The sequence below is a fragment of the Aquila chrysaetos genome, chromosome 7 (genome assembly GCF_900496995.4).
Source record: "Aquila chrysaetos chrysaetos chromosome 7, bAquChr1.4, whole genome shotgun sequence".
NCBI classification, from domain to species: Eukaryota; Metazoa; Chordata; class Aves; order Accipitriformes; family Accipitridae; genus Aquila; species Aquila chrysaetos.
Genome location: NC_044010.1, coordinates 32785137 through 32811737, shown reverse-complemented (window position 1 = coordinate 32811737; position 26601 = coordinate 32785137). Strand labels below are relative to the sequence as shown.

General features: G+C 35.6%; 1 protein-coding gene across 2 annotated transcripts in view; it reads left to right on the top strand.

Moving 5' to 3' along the window:
* The window catches only part of HLCS (holocarboxylase synthetase), a 131597-nt gene that overhangs the window by 25187 nt on the left and 79809 nt on the right, over nucleotides 1-26601 (top strand). For both annotated transcript variants that reach the window (XR_005932811.1, XM_030020216.1), the window contains exon 6: nucleotides 22237-22508. Coding sequence is in view for 1 of the 2 variants with exons in the window: in XM_030020216.1 (XP_029876076.1) it covers nucleotides 22237-22508 (272 nt within the window). In the remaining variant the exon portion in view is untranslated. The remainder of the gene's footprint in view (nucleotides 1-22236; nucleotides 22509-26601) is intronic.

Below are 26601 nucleotides of genomic sequence, written 5' to 3'. Positions count from 1 at the left end.
GAGGGTTTTAACTCTTGTTTATTAGAGGTAGAAAGAATAATTTAAAAGTACAATTGAACGTACCTCTTTGAAATTCAAACTTTCCTTTAAAAGACACTTTGAGATACAGAATACTGCGCTCACAAGGGCAATGCAGTGTGAAGACAACTTTGTGTATTTGAATAACTTGGTACACTACAGCACAATCAGAATCCAGTCGGACCAAATTTACGTGTCTTGAGCTGCAGTTTTGATTCTGTGATTGCATCGGCTGTTTTTAAATTCCAAGTCCATTATGTCAGCTAAGAGAGTATGAAGTTACTTTATCCTGAATAAATCTTTCTTTGAGGATGGGAAATTTGAACTCTCAGCTAACACTATAATGAACCTAGATTTCAGGGTACATTTTGAGACAATTGTTTCTGAAATATTTCCGTGCATATTAATGTGTATTGTAGAACTTGAGATTCAACTATGAAACTTCAGGGTTTTTAAAAAAATTTCCAGTGCTAAAATCATGGATAGTTATACTGAAACTCCAAAGCCTTATTTTTATTGCTATCCAAGTTTTCACGCTTAAAAGTGAACCAAAAATGTATAATCTACAGAACAGGAGACTTGCTTATTTTCTCCTATCATCCTCAAACCATAAGCATCATCCCTGCCTTTTAGCCCATAAGACAAAAGGCAAGAGCCCTTTGGAAGTATTTATTCCAGAAATGAAATTTGCTCTTTGGTCTAGCTCAGAAGTAACCCAAGAGCTGAGGAAAAATGTTGAATGAAAAGCACACCACATGAGAGATCTGAAACGATTCTGTTGATCACTGATAAATAGTCTGTATCTAATATTTTTTACTTTTGTTAACATACTCTATGTATTATTTCAAACAAACAGTGCATTGTTGCCAGAAATCTTTGTCTGTACTTGAAAGCTTTGCCAGTTTGTCTCTTGGCTAGGAATGAAAATGTCTTTTATGGCAAAGTTGCTTCAGGAAAAAGAAAAAGTAGATACAGCAATGTAAGTGCATCTGTACCAGTAAAAATGTGTATTTGCTGGAGCAGCTTATTCTTTTTGGGAAATGGATTTAATGTATGCCATGTGTGGAACTCTTTTTGCTGTTAAAAGCTGTGTTTCTACTAGGCTGGTTAGGCAATGCAGTGCATTTGGCAAACCATTTGAGTTCTGACAGGTAGTATGCTTTTTCTCTTAAGTGGCTTTCTGAAGAATTTGTCTGTAAAACTTAACCCAAGGACTGATAACAAAGTACTATAAATTAAAAAAATATTTGTAATTTAACTCCATGTGTTTAGGGTTTTTTTCCCACAGTAAATGCAAAGTTATTCGTTAGCTTGTAAGGCTTTGAGCTGCATGTGTGTGCAGGGAGGGTGGGTTTGCTTTTGTTTGTTTTGTGTTCTTCCCCCTCCCCTCCTCAGATTAACTTTTGTTTCTTTATAACAAAACTTGCAAACCCAGAAGGGTCACACCGATCATAAACCAAAACTATTTCAGTGTTGTTGTCATTCATTGAAAAACTCTTTGTATCAATGTCTGGATTCTAATAATAGTCCCTACTGTTTGCTGGTATTTAAGTGTGTGGTTCTGAAAGGAATGGCCCTCTAAGAGGGGATGGTTATTTGACAGTCAGTAGCTCCTTCCCCCCCACTCCGTCAGCACTCAAGATAATGAAGGTACATAGGGACTGTCTCCTACTTTGACAGTTCAGAGCCCTCTTGGTCAGAGGAGAGCAGAAAGCCATTCTTCTGAGAGCTAATGCCACCCTGACTGAGGTGTGAGCCCCTGCAGGTTCCTGGTTTGTGCCCACTTCAGAGGCAAAAAGTTTGCCAGCTAAATCCTCTGCAGGTTCAGCATGGAAAAAGGCCAGTCTCAGAAGTGCTTAGGCTGCATAGGGCTTTTTGGGCACCAGCTCCGTCATAGCGCTGGGCATAAGAAGAGAGAACTCAATGGCATGGCGGAATAAATTGTAGAGATTTAAGATGATGTGTTTTTACTTCACACTTGTGAATGGCTAAGAGAATTATTACGGGCAGTTACTGTGGCTTACTAAGCACAGGGTAATTTCTTGATCTGTGGTAACTTAATAGAGTAACCGAGAGGAGGGATGCTCCTCTGTTTTCTGTCCTTACCCTCTCTAGCGTACAGCAGTAGGATGAACTACAGGACTTGAAGGTAGGTGCAGCATGAGTGAGGATGGATAGAAAGGGGAAGAGAAGGAAATCTGCAGTTGGGAACCAAGATACTGGGTTTTGTTTCTTCAGTGATATTTCCTTTTGTACCTCAGTGAACAGTTCTGTAAAACTTGTCATACAGTCAAGTAGTAGACGGAGGTGGAATGTGTACTGTATATTTTAATGCATCTTTCTTCTTTCTCCTCAGTCTTCTGTTATTCTGTGTATGTTTATTAGTGTAGTTTCCCAATAGATCTGCCAGTTCTTCAGTAAAATTTTTAACCTTTTAGTTCCAGTTTAAATAGTTCCAACTATTTGTTAGAGGTAAAAGCTTAAAAGAAGCTGAGTTTTTGTAGCAAATTTTATGACATACAGTCCAGGGCACGATGCTTTTCAAAGCAAGTTATATGCGACGGCAGCCTGTCATTCTTGCCTGGCAATAAAGGGATGCTAGTGGGACTGCCAGTCTGCGTAAACACTGCTCTGACAGAAGCACCCACCCTCTTTTGCTCCTTTTCCAGCTGGCAGGGCAAGTGGTAGCAAAGAGGCAGGAACTTGGAGGGACTGTGTGTGTTGAAGGGGAGGAAAGGGGTGTCATGGGGAGTTGAGGTGTGGGAGCTTGGGGATGCAGGGTAGATGTGGTGGAGTGATACCAGGTCTATGTATAACTGCATAGGTGATCTTACGGGGAGCTGCAATGACATGAACAGCAACAGGTAACTATAGATTGGCTGCCTCACACCTATATTCTTCCCCATAGCTGAAAGAGGTGATGAGAGCGTGCCAAGGGAAGCAGCATGCTGCTCTCACAGAAAGAACATCAGCGTGGTATTGAACTGGCTCCTTCTCCTAACACCTCCCCTTCCCCAAATAAGGGAGGAGCACAGGGAAGGGCAATGCTTTCTGAATTTTTGGGTCTCTGCTGTTGACTGGAGCCTTGCTTGTTTTGTTCTTAAATGTTTTGCCTATGCTGCTGAGAAGCATTTAGCTGGCCCGGTTGAGAAAGTATAGAGAGAGAAGAGAAGGTGTGGGAGATATTGGAAATAGTAATAGTGACTATATGTAGAAGGCATGGAGAAAAAGACGATGAGGGCTATTGCACTTGAACTATGAGACAGAGTTACAGCAAACTAGGCTTTCCCAGCTGTGTGCTCAGAGGTTGTTTTTTTTAACCAATCTTACAGTGCAAAATGGCTATGAAAATATAAAAGGTTTTTTACTAACTTCTGAGACAAAATTAGTGTTCAATAGAGATTGTTTTTCCTGGGTCCTAACTCAGTAGCCCAGGCTCAGGATCTGACTGACAGTTGAGTTTTGATCATGCTGGCTCCTGCAAGTATTAGAAGGCTAAATTATCTCTTAATTTGTTCACTCATAAAAGTTTCTTCAGACTTCTCCCTGGAGCTGTTTATTGAAGAAAAGCTGGCATGCTGCAGGTATTTTCAGTGCATTCACCAGCACGATGAGACTCCAGTATTGATCAGCGTTGCTGCCCAGCTGAGGTAGATTAATGTTGGCACTATATTAAATCACCAAGAATCTCTATTGTTCTCAAAAGCTGGATGCAGTTGTGGCTTTTAATATAGCTCCTTTAGTGAGGGGAAGGTGTCTTACCACTAGGGGTCACTTATGAGCTGGATTTAGAGCACACACAGTAACGCAAAAATTAAGGAAAGGATGGAAAACATTTTATGCGTAGTGTGTTGTATATAGATTTGCATTAAAATATCTTTGCATGTTTGCAGAGACTGTCCTGTATAATATTTCCTCAATTTTAAAACGGCATTTTAAATTCCACAGGAATTGATGGTATGTAGTGTCAAAATACAGTAAAACATTTTCAATTAAGAAATCTTGATGGGAGGTGAAGGGGACTCCAAATGTGGAGCCAAGTAATTCCAGGTGGTTGCTAAAGCTACCTTTTGCTTTTCTGTTGTTTATCTTCAGGGAATATTTACCATATATTTGGGGGAGAGGGGAAGAGAAATCTGGCAAACATTGCCTTTATTTTACACTTTTATAGTTAAAAACGTGTTTTCCTTCTTGCATGATAGCAGCAAGCATGCGGTTTATGTTAAACAACCATGAATCATGTTTGTAGGCACATAATAATGAATAGCATACTTATGTTGCATTATGGTTTGTAAACAACTTTTTGGCTATGTATTGATTCAATAAATGTTTTTGACGATCGTTTGGAAAATGCAAGGATTTGAGGAATGAAAGAAAATATCTTGTTTATAGCAATCTCCATAAAAAGGGTCTTCATGCTGCTGTGAGAACTAAAAGTTAATGCTTTTTGTACTGAGTAGGGTTTAATCTTATTGTAAAGCTAACTGTGATATGAAATTATTATGTGCTGGCACCTGACCAAAATGCCACTCATTGAAGTGTATTCTATCATGTTTCAAGGCTTGTTTCGAGTCAGTGTGCATGACACTTCACAACCACTTTCTTCAGTAGGCATGTTCTTTCTGTACTGTAGAGAATGGAAAATTTTATTATGCTTTCAGAATGCCTTACGTAATATATATTTAAAACATTTGTGAGCTTGATGTTCATGTCTTCTGCTAACTTCTCACTCCTGAAATGATAAAGAATAGCATTAGGGTTGAGTACCCTTTCTTGAGTATAGGTCACTCAGCATAAAGGATTGCTAGCCAGTATGTGAGGCTGAGTTTTCTCCATTTCAGTTTATCTTGGAGTTTGTAATAGGAATCTAAATTAAAAAAAAGTAAAATCCACAGTGGCAGACTAATCCAAATTCATGTTGGCTCTGTGTCTAACACAGGCACACATTCTATCTTAATGTGAAGGCAGTAATTGAAGTGACTGGTCTTGGATTTTGTTTCAGCAGTCAAAAGTTGTAACCAATAAACCTTTTGCAGTCAGGGTTCAGGGTACTGCCTTTGAGCAGATGGGTGATTTTAGATAGCAAGAATCCATAACTTGTGACAAACGCTCTGGAGATCCGTGGCAATTTGGCATCAATTCATTTACTATGACCTCACTGGTAAAGATCTGACAAAAGTGGAGTATTTCCAAACATAAAAAACTTGAGATTCTCTGACTGTCAGTGGGGCCTGTAGCTAATTTATGTAAGTGAGACTGGGAAAATGAGAACAGGCTTGGCATCAGCTGGAGTCCTGTGAGATGCTATCATGTTACTGTTGCTCAGAAATGACGATACATTTCCACAATGAGAAATCGTTATAATGGTTATCTAACAATTTAATTAGTACTTCTTTTGTGTCTTTACTTTTAAACAAGTTAGGGCTAGTTGATATAACATTATCTATTTTAATTAAAAGGAAACATTGAATAAAAGTATATAACCAAGAGGAAATAGAAGTGTCTCCTTATATTGCTCTTCAAAAAACATAAAACTGCAAACTTTAGCTGTTTTTGAAACAGTGCATTTACTACATTGAGGTCTTCTGAATGTATTTCTTTAACTCCTAACTATTCTTTGACAATTCAGTTATACAATAATGTTATCAGAAAAAAATTGTCCACAACATGAAGCTTATTATTTAAGTTTATCAAGCTGAATTTATTCTGGAAAATTAAGATGGGACTTCAATTACCGTTATTGTTAATTTAAAAGACATTCCAGTATTCTCAGAGTTTGTTGTCGAAGAAGATGAAGACTGCAAAAAAATTATCAAGCACGACTTGTGTCAGCAGTTGATAGGGAAGGGACTGTCTTAGAGATTCTGTTGTATTTATCATTTGATGGTTCATTTTGAGAAATGATTTGGGGTTTCTGACATGTTGAGTAAATCCTGACATTCCAGGTGCAGTGGGAATGGAATTTGGCATGTGACTATCTGGCTGACATTATGCAGTTCTTATAGTGAAAAGCTGATTAAAGAACAGCTGTTAGCTTAAATCAGAAAGTTTGCTGTAGTTTCTACTACAACTTTTATGTAAAAGCTTTTTTTATTTGGGTTGTAGTTGGTCTTCACAACAAGTGGAATGTGTTCCAGTTAAGTAAATCACTGTACTCAGTTACTTGGCAATTGCAGTGGTGACATTAATTACAAAGGATTTACATGAATACTGAAGCAAGGTTTTCTTAGAAGAAAAAATCAGCGTAAATTTGTTCTGTCTGTTCTCATGGTATGTGTATTTTTCTTCTGCCAATATAAGTATCCTCTGTAAAAGTGCTGTTGTAGCTAAGTCCATCAGGGCAACCTGTATTCTTACAGTTAGATTATAGAAAGCTGTGTTTCACAGGATTACATGATTTAATTTTAAGAATTTCATCCGATCACCATTTTATCTGTGCCAGCATTTCCTTGTGCAAGCACTAGAGGATCTAAAGCAGTGATGAAGTTCTAGACTTAAGTATGGCACTATGTCTGTATATAATTATATATACAGACTTGTATAAGTCTGTGTATATGTGTAGATGTGTGTTAATATGTATATTTTCAAAAAGTCTGTATATAATCTTATTTTATTAGACATATTGGCAACCTCAAGTTTCAGATATTGTCATCTTCTTTCTTTACCCCTTCGTTAATAAATGCATAATATAGTAGAAATTATGAGAGTGACACAGGCCCAGAGAAGACGACTGGCCCTGGAGAAGAACTCCAGCCCTGAGAAGAGTTGAGAATGGAGTTACTCATCTAGTGTGTAAATTGGAGCATGCTCCTTGACTGATGAGAGTAAGAACTTTTTTGAGAGAGAAAAATCTCAGGAGGAAGAGCTAGTGGATCTAGTTTGATACCAGATGAAAGAGAAGACAGACTCTATGTGGGAGGAGGAGAGAGGGGAATGGGGCAACAGCTGAAGAGGCAGAGGTAAGGAGCAAGACTTGACCATACAGAAAACAACTTGTATTACTGCATTTTCTAGCATTCCCTACAGCTGCTAGTTATTATAATGCATATCTAATAATTTTAGCTATAAAATTTGTGCTACTTTGGACTGATCATTTCACTAGGATGTAAGATACGGGACAGCATTTGATTTTTACAGCTTATTTTATTGAGAATCACTTTCCTTATCTAGTGTGGATTGTTTCTTAAGTGTGTACTAAATTGTACTGTTGAACTTAGTTAAGGAATATTTTAAGTACTACTTCAGAAAGCATTTCAAAATACCCTTCTTAATTTGTAGAAACTGAATAAATGTATAATTAAAATAATCGTTAAAGCCAAGCCTTAGCAGGATCAGTATTGAGAAGACTAGTAGTCTGTCCCTACTTGTTTTAACACGGGTGAGAATCTCTACTGCAGTTTAAGAGTACTAGAGGCCATAATAAATTTACAATTTTAGCACATGGTGAAAACTAAGATTTGAAGACAGAACAATAGATCATTTAAAAACTTAAGTCTCTAGAAGTGGGTACACAGACTACCCAGTCTCAAAACATTCTTCAGACAAACCACCTAGATTTTTGCTCAGCTTCTTGCCCTTCAATATAGACTTAATATAAAGGGAAGACCATGTTTTAACAACTCCAGAGAGAGAATCTAAATAAAGATAAGGTGACTTTTATTTGCTAAGATCCAAATGTGAAGGGAGATTATGGATATAATGTGTATTACTGAATAGTATGTATATGCTTTCTTTTTTCTGTTTGTCATATCATTTTTGATGTTACACTTGCAACAAAATAATTGGTCATCATTTCTTTGTAACTTACCTTTCAACTGATTAAGTAAGTAAGGTCATAACTTCAGTAGAAAAAGTTACATTGTTCTCATTATAAAAATTATTTGAAAGGAAGAGCAATATTCAGTTGGAGAGGGTGTATCACCATCTCCTCTGCTTTAAAGAACTGTGCCTGGATGCTCTCTACTTACTGTGTAAAGACAACTTTTAGGAACTGAAAAACATCTTAACATCCTCTGAATTTTAAGATGGAGAGAACTATGTTGTGGGAGCATGTCTCAGCATTTCAATGTAGTCAAAATTGACGAAAATTAATTCCAGGAGGTATTTCTGAAATTCTTTTGCAAGATAAGGAAAAATAATTGTGTTTTGATGCATAATCGTCAAGATTTAAGTAAAAAATTACATATGGCATGTTTTGACTTTAGAACTCATTACATGAAATAAGCAATTATCCATGCATTTTTCTGGTCTGGAAGATATACTTTTTTTTCTTTCCAAAATGGAATTGTTGGTATTACAACTAGTTCATGTACCATAGCTACCTGACAGGAACAGCAGCTGCAGAGATAAAAGTTACCTAATTAGTTTTCCATTTTTTGACTGTGTTTTACATGTTGATGTATTAGTACAATGTATTAGGTGATGGAAAAGAAAATACAGTAGCTGAAAGCAAATGCTTACTCTTATGTTTTGCTTCCTATTGAGAGAGGGGCACTTTCCCAAAGTTACCATAAGCAGTATGAGCTGCAAATTACCATAAATATTTGGGCTGCCTGTTTGAATTCCTGAGGTTTTGTTAGAAGTACCTGAAAATATTTAAGCTTGTACTTTTGTCTTTAGAATACTTCTGTCATTATTTTAAATGAGTGTAGTTGATATCAGGAATGTTTTGAACTGAGTTCAAAAGATTACAGTCTTTCATGGTAGAATACTTCATTGGAACTGAGGCATATGCTCTTTGGCTCACAAATCCTTATGATGTAGATTGCTAGAAGAGGAATTAGTTACCTTATGCTTGTCGTGTTTTTCTCTTGCATCTGCTGCTGGCCACTGTTGGAGAAAAGGTGCAGATTTAAAGGGGCATATTATATTGATATGGCTGCTGCTTTGTCCTTGTATTCATATTGTTTGAGCAGCAGCGGCTTTTGACATGAGCTGCCCCTTTCTGCCAAGCATTAGTTACTTTTTCATTTGAAAGAAAAGTTCATCAGCTCTTGCAATTATGGGAAGCTTTTCCTTCTATCTGTTTTAGCCATAGGCAACATCTGGAAAGCAACAATCTTTAATTTGGTATTTCAGTCAAATGGTACATATCAATAGCTAGCAACGATAAGGATATGCTTTTGTTATCTCTGCAGCAACCATTTCCTTTTGGAGGTGGGAGTGGACTTCAGTCTTCTCTAAATATTTTCAAGTTTTTTTTCTATCCTACGCGATCCACTCTGTCTAATCATGGTCTCCAATTAGCAGTCCAGGAATAGCAAATTAGACATTTTTGAACCGCAATAAACCTTACTACAATTACTGCTATCCTTATTGCTGCATACAAAACAATTTCTCCATCTGTTCAAGGATGTCTCTTCCTCTTAGACACATGATTATTTGCTGGTAGAATGTTACTTTTGCAGCCACTGTCATGTTCCTGATTTATGTAATAACACTAGCTTGACAAACTGAAAGTACACATCAAACTTTAGACTCAAAATTAAATAATAATTGCTTTGTTCTCAGTATCCTGTTTCCCCAGCTATTAAGTTCAAGAAACAGAGACCCAAATTGTCCCTATTTAACCAAGGATAAATTAATCACTAGGTGTCACAGACTGAGTATACAGACTTTGTCTGTAGCTTGAGTTCATTAGTTTGTGTGGAACTATTCTGGAAATGCATTTTAAACTCTTTTTTCGCATTTTAGTACTGATTGAAGTAATCCCTGAAACTTTTTCCCTCAAGACGATTTGGTTTTAGAAGTTAACCCTCTGGTTTGGGACTATTAATTAAGGGCCTTCAACAAAGGTGGTTCATATTTAATCAGTTAAAAGTTCATCTTTGGAGTGGATGTATGCGGAGCTCGTTTTCAGTCTTTTAAAGCTTTTGCTTCATTCTGGCCAAGTTCTTGATTTCAGAAGTGTAGTCTGGGTAGGATGTCATAGTCTTAGTCCTCATTTCTGTAAGACTCTCTTGCCCAGACCTTGGCTATTTTTCTTTTTTAGCATTCAAAAGTTTAAATTCTACCACTTTCTATAGTCAGTCAGGGGCTAGGAAATGCACAATATAGCCATATGCCTTGGGAGCTGGAATCCCCTTTCACTCACTGGCTGCTGAGCTGGAATGAAAAATTACATTAAGCTCTACTCTTACTCCACTTAAAAGCTTTTATACCTACCTGGTCAGAAGTTTGAGGCTTGCACTGCAGTCACTAACCTTTGCAATAGACTACATTAGTGCCCATATGCAGCAAGCGTTTACTGTTTATATAGTTTTCGGCAAGTATTTCCGTAAGGTTGTGTTTTGTTGTACCCTCCAGACTGCTGCCCCCCTCAAGACATTTCCTTACCTGCGTTAATACTAAATTTTAATAGGAAAAGTCTGAAAAATGAAGCTGCCATCTTTTTCAGGTGTGCTATTCAGTTGAGCCTTAAACAGTGCAAGAGCATGTTTTCGAGCATTGTGGTTAGATTTTAGTAAATTAGTTCTCTTTCGACTACATTCTACCTGAAGTGTTACCATTTGAATTAACAAATATTGCAAAGTTTTGTTTGACAGATTGGGTCTTCCCTCAACTCTTTTGACAGTAATAGAGCATAAATATCCCAAAGCACAGAAACAGGTGGTTATCCTCAGAGACAAGTCAAGGGAATCCAAAGTCCTTCAGAATAAAGAATGTGCCATTGTCAAAAATGCTTCTGACTGCCTGTATTTGCTTCTGTTGACCACTTCTTATACACTGCCTTGGTCTCGAGTCTGTTCTCGTTTGCTTCTTTGAGTGCCTTGTTTCCCAAAGTCACTCCTAAACCCCTGAATTTCAGGTATGAGCTTTGACTTCTGGTGTGTTCTCTGCAGTACTCTAAGTTCTGTATGCCAAACGTGGTCTTTTGGAGTAGAAGCTAGTGATGTATATAACTTGACTAAAGTGAACTCAGCCCTGGAGTAGCTAAAGGGTTTGTCTAGATAAATGTTTGGCCTTATCCCTGTGAGGGTTAAGCATGTTGTATGTCCATCTTTAAAGGACAAATTAAATTTGTGGGTTTTTTCCCATTTATCCCTGACAATTGCAGAAATGCTTTCAGATGACTCCTCTCTAAGGAGGCTGGCTCTGAAGTTTGTTCTTGAAGCTGCCTGTGTATGAGGACACTTATAGCTATGGGAAGGTGTAGTGTATGATTTGCTTACTATCTTCTTGTTTTTCCCCTGAGGAAAAATTTTTACCTCTTTTGTTCTGAACAAGGTTTCAATCCCAGCAGATGAAAGTAAGTGTTACATCTGAAAGGGCTGAAAAAGGGAGAGAAGAATTACAATGCATTAGAAAACATACAGCTAGGATAACTGTAAATGTAGTTTGTATCATTCACTCTTACAACCTAGCATTATAGTACATGGGCATGAATACGGTATTATTTCCCCATGTTTTGTAAGAAAAATACATTAATTTGTGATAAACTGAATATTATTGAGGCTTCCTTCAGAGTTCTTGATTTGATATCTAAATTTTACATTGCTGTATATGTATGTATATGATGTATTTTTGAAGCATGAACGCTAAATAAAAAGCATTGGTTTACTTTTTTTTTTTTAAATAATCCCATGCTGTCATGTTAATATTTTTTTTAGGATCCTTGATTAGCAAGGAGATCTTAGTTAACAGCGAAAGTTAGTAGTTGTTATCTTAATACTGTTTTTTATCTTCGGAGTAGGTATACTATAAATAACATACCAAGCATGTTCTTGCCATTATAGCATATAATTTCCAAGAAATTCTTCCTTTCTAAGATGTTTCTTTTAGTATCTTTTTTTTAATATTTATAAACTGTTATGTCAACCTGAATATGTTTTAGAAAGGATTATAAAATACATGATACATGTTGAACAGTAGCTGTGCAACTTTAGAGACATAACTGTATTGTAATCTCTGAGTTGTGGTACATGTGAAAATGTGTTGTGGTTTCACCCTAATATTTCACAGACATTTCTTTAGCTCAAAATCCCCTGCACTGTGACAGAACTGGGAGTTCTTGCTCAGAAGAAGCAAAAATGAGGTACAGCTGAAATCTTGTCATTTGAGTTTAATGCATGTTCGCAGTACTAAGAGGAGAATCTTTGGTTCCTGTTCCACTATTTCATATTCATGAACACTAAATTCACTCACATTTTATGTATATAAACCTGCCGAAAGGTGAAACAAACCTGATGGAAAACCTTAAACTAAGAATTGTGTATTATCAGTGCTAAGAAAAAATATGTTCTTAGGTTTTATTTACTTAACTCATTCTACTACTAATTCCAAGATTTTCAACAAACAATTTTTACCTCAATTTAAAAAAAAAAAAAAGTTTTGGTACCAAATAAAAATACTATTATGTGATAGCTGTTTAACAGAGCCAGTTTTACCAGCTGAATATATTGCATCTAATTTATTGCCCTATTAGCTGAGAACAAAATTCTCCTGTATTTTTTTTCTAGTCAATACAGAATACTTTTGAGAGTAATTTAAAATAAATGTGTACAGCATTTAGGGTTAGATTTATATCTTAATTTATTCTTCTAAACATGAGTTTTGTTTTGTTTTGTTTTTTTAAACCCACCTTAATATTCATAATGTTCAGATTTTAGTGCGAAAGTGGAATGTCTTTTCCCTTCTGCCTGGTTTCTCTATACTTATTTTTAGCACAGTTGCACATATGCTCAATTTACTGTAGACTTTTCTTCAAAAAAATAACAACAGTTTTGTTACAAAGTAGGTGTCATGAAGAATTAAATGGTCAAACCATAATTTATCACGCCTTTTTCTGGTAGGATAAATCAACACCTACTAGTCCTCTGATTTATCAGCCCTTTCATTGCAACGCTCATTTTTGTGAAGTGTTATGTAGTGATGTTATGTCAAAGGTAGACCTTGTTCTTATTGATCCTTTACCCTCAAAGTCAGCTTTATAGTCTGTTGCAGCAAATGTACCCCAATTACTGTGCTATGTTATGATACCAGTTTACCTTGTGTAGGTGGTCATATATGTTTAATTTCTGAGATTAAGAGCTACAAAATACTAAATGAGATTTCGTCCTGTAATTTTTAGTATCCTTTAGTTTAAACTAAAACTTTATTATGGATGTTATGAAATTATGCTAAATATGAGGGGGTTTTGATGCATACATTCTTTGTTCTTTCCTTTTGTGTGTGCATTCATGTGCTTAAATGTAGTTATATGGTAACATGCGATTACATTTTTTAAAGTATGCTTGGCTTAAAACCTGGTTAAATTCAATCCTTTAGTGATTCTTGACAGAGCTGGGCATTCTGGAATAGGTTTTGACATCTGAATATGGGCTGTTACATTCAAAAGTTTTCAAATAAGGTTTGAAACTGACTTGGCAAGTGTTTGCAAAGGATTTAAACATGTGTTTAGTACGTCATCTTACTATGCTACCTGCATCATAAAACCTGCAGTTTTGTTTTGGTAAAACTGATACTGAGCCTAAACCTGTTTTTTCAACTTGTGTAACACATTGATGATGCATTTGTAATTATTAGAGGAGTACTTATTTTGTTGTTGTTGTATGTGAATATGGAGCTGACTTATTCAGTGTTAATAAAATATTTTAGAATATTTTTAATACAACTCTATTTTTTTTTTACCATAAAACACAGATGGAATTTTAAATAACTTTGTTTTTATTAGAAACCTTGCACGGGTCTCAAAATCAGCATAGGCCACAGTAAATTAGTGCAATGTTGTAAAATACTGCTTCATCAAATTAAGGAGTTTTTGTTTAAGTAGACTTTTGGCCTTTCAGAATGGAATATGGTTCGCTTTCATATGTAATGTGCTTTTTTCATATGCGTGGACGGCTTCAGGTTTTTTTAAAGATATGCTTTCAGTTCTGGATGACGTTTAGCCTTTGACCCAGCCACTTTTTTACAATAAACAGTTTGTTGATGAGAGCAGCTGCTGGGAAGATTGCTTCCAGACTGTTCTGTTGCAGCTGAGTACGAAAAGCGAAAGCCAGCATGCACCTTACAGCGTTGCTCTGCTGTCCTCCTTGTTCCTCCGCTCAGCTCTGGTTTGCGTTGAGGACAGTGCAGTGGGGCCTTCTGCAGCTAGCCTTGTCCTGCGGCTGCGAAGGCTGTTCCGTAGTGAGGGACCATAAATGGTAGTACTTTATCAAAACTGAGAAATCAAAACAAATGTGTTCTGCTTAGGGCAGTGCACATTCACTCGTTTTTATATTGTTCCCTCCTTTTAAGAATTTTTGACGCTTTTTTTGCATATAACAATAAAGAAAAAATGCGATTGCCTCATTTCCTGTATTTGTTTTGCATGACTGAATGATAGCATGTGCCTTCTAGTAACTTAATACCTAAGCATAACACTGTGCTAAAAACAACAGAGAGATACTGGTACAAAAAACTTGACATGAAGACCATTTTCCCTTTTCATTGCTAGTTGATTTCCTTTTATCTTATTTTTAACCTTATTGACAGCATTCTTTTCTCTACAGAAGGTAACATCTGATATATTTTTCATTAGTTGGTGAATTCTGACCTGGGCCCTGCAGCCTGTTTTTAGAATGGACTGCTGCACATTGGATAAATTAATTTTCTGCCTACATACAGTGCTTTTTAAAGCTAAATTTAATTTTGGATTCAAATTTAGGCACAGATTTATGAGCAGTTGCTGGACATGTAGACTGGGAATGGGTTGAAATCTAAGATGCTTCATGTTCAAAGAAATGTAACTGCAATAAAAAGGATAAGGATACCTTGCAACACTTTGTTAAAAATCTTTCCCTTTTTTGGATGAGGTATTCCACGTTATCAGTTGGCAAAACAGACCCACTTCTATATATGACTGTTTCTACTCCCCATACTGCTGAGATGTTGCGCTGTATAACTGTTTATGTAATGTAATACTTGTTTTTAAAAACACACTGAAGCGTGGAGACTAAAATAAGGAACTTGGTCTCTGGAATGATCTTTCAGAAGTGATTAGCTTTTTCTGCCTCTCTTTAGAAAGTATATCACAGATTAAAATAACTACCCAAACCACTAGAGACTCCTAAAAATCCGGCTGGGTGTGAATTTAAAAAGTTACCAAACCCTGCCATCTTTCTAAATGCCCTTCCATATTTTACACAATCAACTCATGTTTTGCACCGTATCTGGGTTTAGAAAATATAAAAAGATTATTAATAAACTGAAACAGATTTCCTAGTTATGTAGTATCCTGAGAACGCATAGCAAATATCAGCCAACTACAGAAGGTCATGAGAACATGAAATGAGAATGCACCTTGGTTGTACTATAATAAAATCTTTATGAAGTTCTTTGGGGGATGGGGAAAGGAGGGAGTGGAGAACTGGGGAGTTCTCTCCTTCCTAAGATTTTTGTACTATGAACTAAAACACCAGTCATGAAAATAATGGCCCTCTGTGTGCTGAATAGCATAAGAGAGATGCACAGATTCTCCCCTGACTTAGCCTAGAAGAGTGACTTCAGCTAAAATACGTCTTCCTATTAATATAATATGCAAAACAAATGAAAATATTGTAATTAATCTGAAGATAGATTAAAATCAGCCAGTGGGGCCATGGAGGGAAACATCTAGCTTGCAGAATTTTTGGACTGAACTTTGAAATTAATTATAAGCGGTTAATGTTAAGAAAAAAGTTTTATATACGCTTTCTGAAAATGAATTTGAATACTTTATATATTTCAAATCAGATTTTGAACGTGTTGTGAATAGCCTGTGTTTTACAGTTCTGTTTATTCTTTTTGTTTCAGTTGATACAAAAGTCCATCTTCAACTTTACACTTAAGTCTAAAAGGGCAACTATTAAGGACTCCAGGCATTGATGTGTACTTTGGTAATGTTATTACATATTAATGACATCTGAACAGTATTGAAATAATGATTAGGACTATCTAATGAATTAACCTGGTTGTCTGGTTAGAGACACTGGCTTTGACACACAAACACAAATAATACATCTGCTATCTACAGCTTTCCTAAGTCCTGCTGAACTTGAAGAAGATGGCCGCTGCAGCTTAATTGCCAGTATTGTTTTTCTTGAGATGGAAGAGCAACCTTTCTCCCATCTTTTGAGTGTTTCTATGGAAGAGGTTACAGCAGTCCTATTCTTCATCCTCTTCCAGTTCCTCTGTAAGACTGTGATCGCCAAGAGATTATCCTCTTTCCTCACCTGATCTATCAAGTTTTGGGTTTTTTTTTTTTTTTCTCCTTTCTTCAGTCTTTTCCTAAGGATAAAGACATTGTACTGGGTTTCCCTCCCTTGTAAAATAAAGTAATACCTTTTGATGAATGATTGTGGTACTAAACAGTATTTATAAAATGTTTTACAAAGCCTTAGTAAAAGGTAATATATACATGCTAAGTTTTGAAAACAATAAGGATAGTATGTAACTTCACATTTTCTCTGCACCTTCTGTATATTTACAGTAAGGTTTTTTGGTGCAATTTAATATTTATTTATTTATAGCATTTTTCTGTATTGACTAAGTATGAACCTGATTTTAAAACGGGGCCGTGGTTGTGTTATGAAACTGTCATCAGCTTCAGATCTCAAAGTATGGCATTATTACAGGAAGTAAAAACACAGGCAGCATCAGAAAAGCATTTTGTGTGCCTCATTAGTCAGAAATGTCTGCCAAAACCTTGCCCTCTTGTGCTAATAGCTGACTTTTCCTGCTGCTGGCCTCCTGAGTCACTAGCATTCGGGGCTGGAGTTGCCACTGTAGATGTGTTTTTTGCTGGCACCAACCTACTGCTTACTACCATGTTGGACTTCAGTTTGTTTCTATTGGATTCAAGAGATACTATGGAAGCTCTCCAGTGGCTAATTTAACACCTTCAAACTTGTAGGGTTGTTGAGCAAAGCTGTGTAATACAAGGAGGATGTATTTTTTTTGTGTATATGTATATGCGTGTGTGTATTTTTATATTTTACAGTTGAAATCAGATTCCAAAGGCTGTGGACTCTTTATTAAAATATGTTCTTTTCTATCAGTGCTGATACAGAATTCATATGAAATATATACATTTGAGATTATACCTGAACCGAATAACACTTATTTGGAAACAGCCAGTTCAGAAAATAAAGGTTAGCCATATTGAAGGTGTGATGTCTATAAATGTGGTTGTGCTCCAAACAGGCTATTCATGTGGTCCTCTAAAAGATTGGTACTTTATGCTTGTGTAATCTTCACCTGTTTGCAGTTGTTAAACATATATGCATATGTGATTTAGTCAGTATATCAACTGATAATATATGAATCAATGCATCAACTGCAAACTTTTTTAAAGTACAGTGAAGCAAAAATAGAGGTAGTTCATTGGAAATGATTACATTTTATGCAAAGGAAGGAGAAAAATTTTTAAATTTTGTTCTAGCTATGTATCCAGAAAGTGAATACTTGGCCTCACTTACTCAACAAGCAACAGCTAAAATAGAGTATTATATTACAGTCACAATATTGAGTCATCGGGTAGAGCATCAGTAGTTAAAATTATCTCATTTTTCCTCCCAAGAAAGGAAAGAGCTGACTGATGTATAATGTTTGTTTGTTTTATGGCATTATATTTTTAGCTTTCATTTAGTTTTGCCTCCATGTTTTTAATAGAAACCAAATGAATTTAGGCTGTGACTGAATTTTGTCTTAACAAAGAATTCCATTGATACAGAGTTTAAGACCTATCGTCACAGAGTTTGATAGAAAAGAGCAGCTCCCAAACATGCCCAATGAGAGAGATACTTGCATATATATGTGTGTGTGTATATGAGCGTACATATAAAAATAAGAAAATACATCAAAATTCTCTCTATATATAAATAGAATGTAAGAATAAAGTCTTGGATTTGGGATTATTTTGAACCGTTATAACTGAAAGTTTATGTGCTTTGTGCGTAAGTCTCATTGGTTGATAGAGCCCAGGTGCAAATAAAATCTTCTCCATCAGGAGCTGTAATTTTCTGTTATTTTATACTACAACAGAGAAGGGTCCTTATGCAGCCTTTTTTTGTCTCTTATGTCTCCCTCTTTTCTCCTTTTTGTTCAGTTTCAACCACTAAGTAAGCATTAGGAAAAAGTGAAACTAATTATTACAAAAATAAAAAGAATTTTAAACAGCAAAAGAAAACTTCCGTTACGTAACAGTTTCTTCACACACCTGACCAAACTCTTAAAATCATAGAAAGCAGATGTTAGATCATAAACAAAATACAGCTTTTACTCTTCCTTCTTTATGTTACAATTACCATTTAAACTTTAGTTCAACAACTTGCAATGTCAGATCTCCAATCCTTGATACAGTGACCCCTAATAAATCTTTGTGCTGATCAGTGGAGGAGCTGAGGGTATGTAGTATGCAGTAGCTTAACTCTCTATTTTCTGAATTTTGTGACTTAACATCCACTATATCTCCCTACCCACTCAGAACAACTTTTCATTCAGTGACACTTTCAGTCTGATAATCAAAATTCTGCTTTTTGATCTGTTTGTCCGTGGGTACCAGATCGGTGAGGCTGTCACTGCTTTGAAATTTCATCTCTCTCTCATTTCATTCTGACTGAGAGGATTTAAGTTGTGCTTTGGAGTGCTGGGGAAGAATTTGTTAGTGAGAAATGGTGGTAGTTCCTGTTGGTCTAGTGCTTTTCTGCTTTTGGTAATTGTTTTTTACAATGCATTGAAAATATATTGTGCTTTTACCATTTAAAATCTGTGTAGAAAAATTTTCTCGTTATAAATATTATATTTGTAGTTGATTTTAACTGTGAAAAGCTGATTAGCTCTCTTGTTGCCAAGTTGTTTGGTTGATGTGTCAAATTTCGTTCTTACTTTAAGAAGGCAATATCTTTGCTTTAGAGAATGTACATATAAAATGTCATTTGAAAAATAAACAGTTTTATAGGACGTTAAATTTGGCTTGACTTCAGTTCTCCTATCCAAAACTGATGCAGTAATGATGAATAACAATTTCAGAATACATTTGTGCTACCCTAAAACAAGTGTAGTTATTATATTTACAAAGTATGTTACTGGTAATATGCGTAATATAGATTTTAGTACAATTATCTGCAGCTACTTACACATATATTGTTGTCTGTGCCTGAATATGTGACAGCTACAGCTTTTTTGGTGGCATACTCATTTAAAGCTTGTACCTGCATGTTTTCGGATTTTGATAATGGTCAGGGTAAGCAGTGGCCAGGAGTTTGGGTATTCCTTACCTTGTGTTGGGTGCCTTGCTTGACACACCTGATCTGGTCCCAGAGGTGTGGAAGGCCAGACAGTTCCTGAACCAACCCTTTTCATTTAAATGGCCACCAGAGGTTGCTGCAGAACGGCAGACGCAGCTGGGGATGGGTTTTGAATTCAAAGCTCAATCCTGAATTCAGCGACAAATCGCACAGTTACATTCTGACGTGATTATATTCCTTTTAAATGGAGTTGAAGCAGAGGTTAACCCTGACTTATAAAATGTGATTATTTCATTATACAAAAATGTACTTCTCTGTGTGCTAGTATAATTGTGGGGACCAAAATGCATTGGTTCAGCATCCGTGTTTCTGTAACTTTGTGTGAAGGAGGTTCTTGAAACAAAAATTAATTTTTCTAGCATGAACTTGGACAGCACTTGAAACTTTGCTTTATTAAAAATGTAAAAACATTTTTTAGGAATTTTTAAAAATCAACTGTTCTTGATTATGTATTACTTATGTTTATATTTTTGATCAGCTCAATAAACGTGTACATTATGGGAAAAATTAGCTTCATAATTATACACATGTAGCAATTCTTAAATGGTTCAGTATGCATTATAAACAAGAAGATTAAATCAAGAAGTAAACCTAAAAACTATGGGGAAAAACTCACCTGAAAGAATATACTCACGAAGATAAATGGTAGGAATTGTGTGGCATATTTGTGATAATGTAACATCACACATAAATATATGCTATTTCAGTCTTTTCAGAAAGTATGCTGTGGCAAAAGTACACCAGACATTCTGACACATAGAACTGAGCACTTTCATTGTTTGTTTAGAATGTAATAATACTTTAAGCACCTTTATTTTTTAACTTAATGTCTGTTTTTATAAGTCTGTAAACCCATCCTTAAGTGAGTTAAAATTATGTTTTTGTGTCTAGGAATTGCACGCTCAATTATGCTAAGTGAATTTCAATGTTTGGAAAGCAATAGGAAAATGCACTTTCTGATTAAGCACAGTTTTTCCATATACTCCCTGACAAGAATGAAAGCTATAATTTTTCTAAATATCTGTTACAGCTAATACGTTACTCTGTGTGTGTGTAAAACAAGTAGGATAGTGTGTAAAGAATTTAGCAGCAGTCTTTCAAAGCTATGATGTTACGCTAAATGAAGATAGAAGTGCTTCATGCAGATCAGTCAGAGAAATGCTCATAAAACCTTTAACGCCACATCATCATTTACGATGCATACACACACACAGAAAAAGGAAGAAAATACTTAAAGCATATTTTATCCAAGAAGTTAGACAGAAAGAGTTCAGACGGAGCTTTAGAAAACCAAGAAATGAGAAGTAATTTCTCTGTAACTAAAATTTTGCTACTGAGTCACTCTTAGATCATCCTTGGGCTTAGAAGCTAGTGCCTGATTGCATTTGGAAAGAGGCTATTCCTTTCTTCGTGTTATGCTCTGCTGCCCGTACTACAGAGCTGCAAACCAGTAAGTCTGCTGACATTCAAAGAACGTCACACAAGAAGCAGTGTCCGTGTGAAACTTGAGAATGTGTAGTTTCTGAGGATGGAAAAATCTATAAAAAGGTGTTAGGAACAGGACCACTTTTCTCATTCCTTCTTAAGATATAACAATGGGATTTGGAAAATTGGAGCAATTCCTCAGATAGATAACTATTTATAGAAAGTTTGCTCTTAATTGTGGGTTGTGGGTTTTAAAGGGTTGGGCTGGAGCTCAGAGGCATCTTGTTCAAGGGCAAGAGAGCTTAGTCCTGTCTTCAGCACTCACGTAGGAAACACTCATATTCTGGTTCCCCGATATGGCAGTAATGGGAAGGAGGGGCATATATTTGGTCAGAAGTTTTTTGTTTAAAAGTCAAATGTCTTCCTCTTAAAAATTTAAAGGCAAGAATCACTAGTACATTATTTTCAGTAGAATAGAAACCACAATTTTTGTGGTTTCATATATCGTATAAAAGACCACTCTGACTCTAGAAGGAGAGCTCTTCGAAATTTAAGCTACACACTTAGCAAAAAGAAGTCCCAGCATCTGTGTTCGTGGGCTGTTAACTTACAGTTTCTAAAGACATGGCAAATGTTTCATATCAAATCTCTCAAAATAGAATTAGATATCTCCAGAAAGAGTTCTATGAATGTGTAACAGTTGTTTCAGGGTGTCACCAGACAGGTAATAATCCTAGTAATTTATCTCTTCATTTCACATTCAAAAAAATGTATTTCTGAATAACCTAAAATAAAGGAGAGAAAAATCAAAGTTTTGCTATGTAGCCATATAAAATTATATATGTAAGTACATGTGTATTTCACATTTAAAATCTTTTGCACAGAAATGTGTGCTAGCTGTGCCACTGACTGGGACAAGGACAACAGAGCATATATACGACTGCATTTCATACACTGGTAGAATTTCTTAGTTGTGTACATTCTTGAGTTACATGCTTCTCTTAGCTAGCTAATTAACAGCCACTTTTGTCTATATTTAAGGTAGTAGCAGTGAAGCTTCTGTTAGCTGAAGATATGAACCCTTTTAGTAGGTATTCTACTGAGAAATCAGTAAATGTTTTTCTTAGCTGCTGCTTTATCCTTCAAATCGAGTCTTAGCAATGGACTAAAGGACTTCCAGCAAAGAAACTTAGCATGTTGAAAAACCTGCATAATACAGACGAATGTGTGCACTGCATGCTTCAGTATCTAGGAGAACCGCCACAAATGCTGTTACAGGGAAAGATTAAGCCTAATTAATCTGCAAAGGAGCATGGTCTCAAGTCTAGGAAGACAGTACCTAGTAGTCAGGCCAGGCTGGACTAGAACAAGCAGCAGAAGTTGATCTTTGAAGAGAACATTGAGTTAATTTTCCTATTTTGCAGTAGAAGATAATTGCTTGAATAAAAATATTCTCAGAAGAATGTATGTCTTCACACGTGGTGGTCTGTATTTCTATGCCTTATTTTATTTCCCTTGCCCACAGGAAATCCATCTTGCTTTTCTGAAATGGCTCGAGGGAAATGTAGATGCTGAAGGATTAAGAGCATCCAGCAAGGTGTCTCTTAAATTTGTTTCATCCTGTGAATCAAAAATGGAGTTAACTCCATCTCTCATGCCAGTCATCACTGAGATGGGAAGGTTCTCATCAGAACATTTCAGCCTGAAGACATATCAACAGAATCTTCAAACAAAGAAACTTGGAAAGATTCTTCTTTTTACTGAAGTTACCACAACAACAATGAATCTTCTAGATGGGTAAGATAGTGATCTAGACCATACTGAATAAACTTTCTGATCTGGAATTCACAATTATAGTAACACACAATGTTCAGAAAGAATCTTCTTTCTCTTTGGTTTCTTTTTTGCCTACAAGTTAGCCAAAGGAAAAAAAAAAAAAGCCTATTATCTTCTAGATAGGATACAAAATAGAGATCTTGGTGTTCACAGAATATTAATTGATAATGTATAAAATACTAAGCCATAAAGGGTAGAAATATCTCAATGTGACAACTTTTTACTTGGCGGTGGATTTTAATCATTATTCCTCTTGCAAACCATGAACATCACCATAGGAAAGTTTAAGGTAGTAAATATGCATATTTGGGAGATTACATGCATTTTCCAGTACAAGTTATTTTCTAAGCTAGTTGTTTGACAAAAGTAATACCAAGTAGACTGTGGCCTTAATTTTAAGATTACTGTGTTCTCTTATTCCCTTTACTGAATACTTCACTAAAATGCTCTTTAGTGGTTTATTTGGGTTTTTTTTAAACATCGATTAGGGTTATGCTAGACATTCTTTCATCATCGCATAGATGACCCTTGTGAATGAGTTGTGGGATACCTTTGAGAAGGTAGTTCATTACAGTTTTGAGTGGGATTAAGCGATATGAAAATCACAGTTACTAAATCTTAGGTTGGAGTCTATGTACAAAGACTATACTGTTTCATGAACAGTCTGATGGAAAAAACTGTCTTTGGGAAGTTGTTGCTCTTCAGGACAGATTATTCTATGTGTGTTTCTACCTGCAGCTATAACTTTTCTTGGCAGCTACTTTTGAGTATCAGTGTTAATTTATCTGCAGAAATTGCAGATGAATTTCACTGTTGAAAATAACCTCAGGAATTTTGTTTTGGATTTTTTTTTAATAAACATCATCAGTTAAATCATCTTGAATGTTATTGTAACTGATTAGTTAACCAGCAATAATACCTTTAGTTCTCAGCTAGAGAGCCTAAATTGTGAGACTGATATAAGTTACAGAATATGCCTTCTTGCAAGTAATAAAGGTGGTTTGTTTTAGAATATATGTGCACAAAATCTGTGAATGAGGATGCATTATAACAGTATTAAAGTAAATCAGTTTGTAGTCTTACAGTTGACACTGTGGTAGAATTTACAAATGATAATTTGTGCTGAATTATTGCAATTTAGAGACAGTTGGAATCAAATACAAATTTCTTTTATTTCCAAGCTATTCTCTGTGTGTGCATAGGTACTCGTGCACACACATTAAAAAAATGTTGCTATCTAATTTTGCCACTCCCCTTCCCCCAGATCTACATCCTCATCCTGCAACTGATTTTGCAGTGGCTTTTGGACATAGACAGACATGCTAGTTCAATAAGAAGCCACAAAGAAAAGAGTTATTTTATAGAAGCATTTGTAGCATTTGCTTCTTAATTTTTAGTATTCACAGCATGTTCAGCCCACTAGATTGAAAGCAGAAGTACTGTGAAGAAACCGACAAAGTGATAATTTAATAGGTCAAGACCTTTCTTCTCTGACAGTTGTTTTTGGTGGTGGTTCTCAGTAACATTATTCACACATCTCAGTAAGATGAGGTATATAATTCAGAGGTTTGTGAATTTATTTAGATATCACAAGCTAAATAGAATCATATCTGCCAATTTATATATGATTATATTATCAAGAAAAGCAAGACAGCTAAGAGAAGTGCTCTTGGTTTTCCAGTGACTGTGGAACCTTTACTCTCTTATCTTTAAAGTGCTGTACCAGCAGAGTGGTCAGCACTCAGGTTGCTTTTTTACATTAAGTAGTCCAAATGTAATGAATTGTTTACAGATGTAGGTCTTCAAGATTTTCCCCATCATGATGCAGCTTGAGTAGTCAGTTTTCAGGTAAGGTGTAAACTAGAAGTCCTGGCTCTAAGTGGCTTATACTGGGAAGATGATCTCAGTCAGATTACAATTCAAACAATTAAATTTATCTTACAGAAAGGCCTTTGTTTTAATAAGTTAAAATACTTGTCTTAAGTATTATGGTTGATGTTATGGTAAATACTTCGTTGTCATGGATAATAGAATAATGTAGTCCATGTGATTTGCAATTCAGCAAAGTACCTTGAGTGTTCACAGATGATAACATTTCATAAATCACTAGAAACTGATGCAAATACCTATTAGGTAATTTTTATTGAAGAAAAAAGTTGTCAAGTTTTTAAGGTACTTCCAAATGAACCAATATGAATTTGTTAGGATATGTGTATGACACTTTTTTCTAATTACCAATTCTGAATGAAAGGAAAACTTATATCAGGAAAAAAGATTTTCTTTGCTTGAACCAAAAATAGGTATCTACTGTTCATTCGTGATTCCCAGAAAAAAAATTGCAATACTGTGTTTATGTAATCATGTGTTGCAATAAGTGCTTGTTATGTGATAGACTCTCTTAGGGTCTCTCAAATTTTACCAAGTTTGTGATGATTGAAAATACCATACAGACACCTCAGGAACTTAATTAGTGTGATTAGTATAAATTTAGTTAGTAAATTATTTAGTTAGTAAATCATAAATAAATTCAGCATTTAACTTTCATGATTTTACATTTTCTTATACCTTGCCCACCAACTGAATATCAAACTTTTGTCTCTCTTCCTTTCCACTTCCCCAAACCTTCATACCCCCCCAAATTAAGATGTGGAAGGAGAAAGTGGGCTGGAACTAATTTAATGGCTGAGCAACCTCACAGTGGAGAAACAGCCGGAGCCTAATAGGGGTCTTTGTCTGCATTTCCACCCTGGCTGGTAATGTGCCAGTCAAAAGTCAAGCAAGAGAAACAGGTGGAAACTATTAGACCTGTCATAAAGTTTGAAAAATTGATTCTGGAGGCTAAGTGAATAGATTGAACTTGACAGTGTTGTCCTAAAGATTCTAAGGGAAAATTCTGTAGTTTAATTTGGGATCTCTTGATTGTTCATTAGCTCTCCAGATGGCAGGTCTTGGCAGTTTCCGTATTAACGTACACACTGTATTATCACTGGTGTCCATTTATGTGTCCTAAGGTAACAAACAAAGTGTGAATTCACCTGTAGGTGTCTAAAATTAAGTGGCATTAGTCTAATTGTAAAATAAAGATTTGTTTAAATGTCATATAGTTTTAAATGATCAATATTGCTTTTATGATTTCCTGTTAAAATCTTTATTTGAACCATTTGAGGCTATTTTTAAAAACATTTCCATTTTTATTTCTTAAACTAAGATTTAAAATCCTTACCAAAGATTAGAAGCTTCCTTGTTTTTTCTCTAAAAGGAAATTCTTTCTGTAAGTTTCAGTTCAGAAACCTTGTCTTCAAAGATATTTATCCTAATGCCAACTGAAGAGGTTAACCTTGCCAGAAGCGGTTCCACTTTCTCTGTCTCCTCTCCTCAGAGCATGCCTGGGATTGCATGATTTAAGATGAAACCATTATTTTTGAGGATGTATCTGGTATAGTGATACAGGTGTTACATTGTAGAGACATAATTATTAGACTCGCAAGACTTGAGATTGATGAAGAAATATTTCTAGCACACTCTTAATTGGCTGGAATGGTTTCACAAGCATTTCATTAAAAGATAAACTAATTAGATATACATTTCAGTTTTATTCTTTACTGGCACCTCATATCCTGCTTTAATGTTTTAGTTGGCAGAAGATTTGATTTATACACGATTAAGCCAGCATGTGATATATTCTATATGAAATGCCATTGTGGATCCCTTTTCCCCAATATTTAAGAAGCACAAAGGGCCGTTGTTAGGACGAGTCTGACACAAAAATGGTGAATTTTAGTGGAAATGAAATGTGGGATGAAGTTGCTTTCATAATTGCTGAATAGGATATTTAAATAAAATGTCAGCTTAGAATAAACAATTTCTAAACAGTTAAAAGCTTTGAAAAAGAAAATCCTTTACATCATTGGTGCCCTTTTAGTTTTTCTTTATGCTTTTCTAGATTAATATTGTTTAATTTTTTGAAATTGTACTACGGCTCTAATTTTGGAAAGGGAGCATTAGGACTCACTTTAAAACTCTTGTTTTAGTTGTATTCAAATATGCGTGCTGC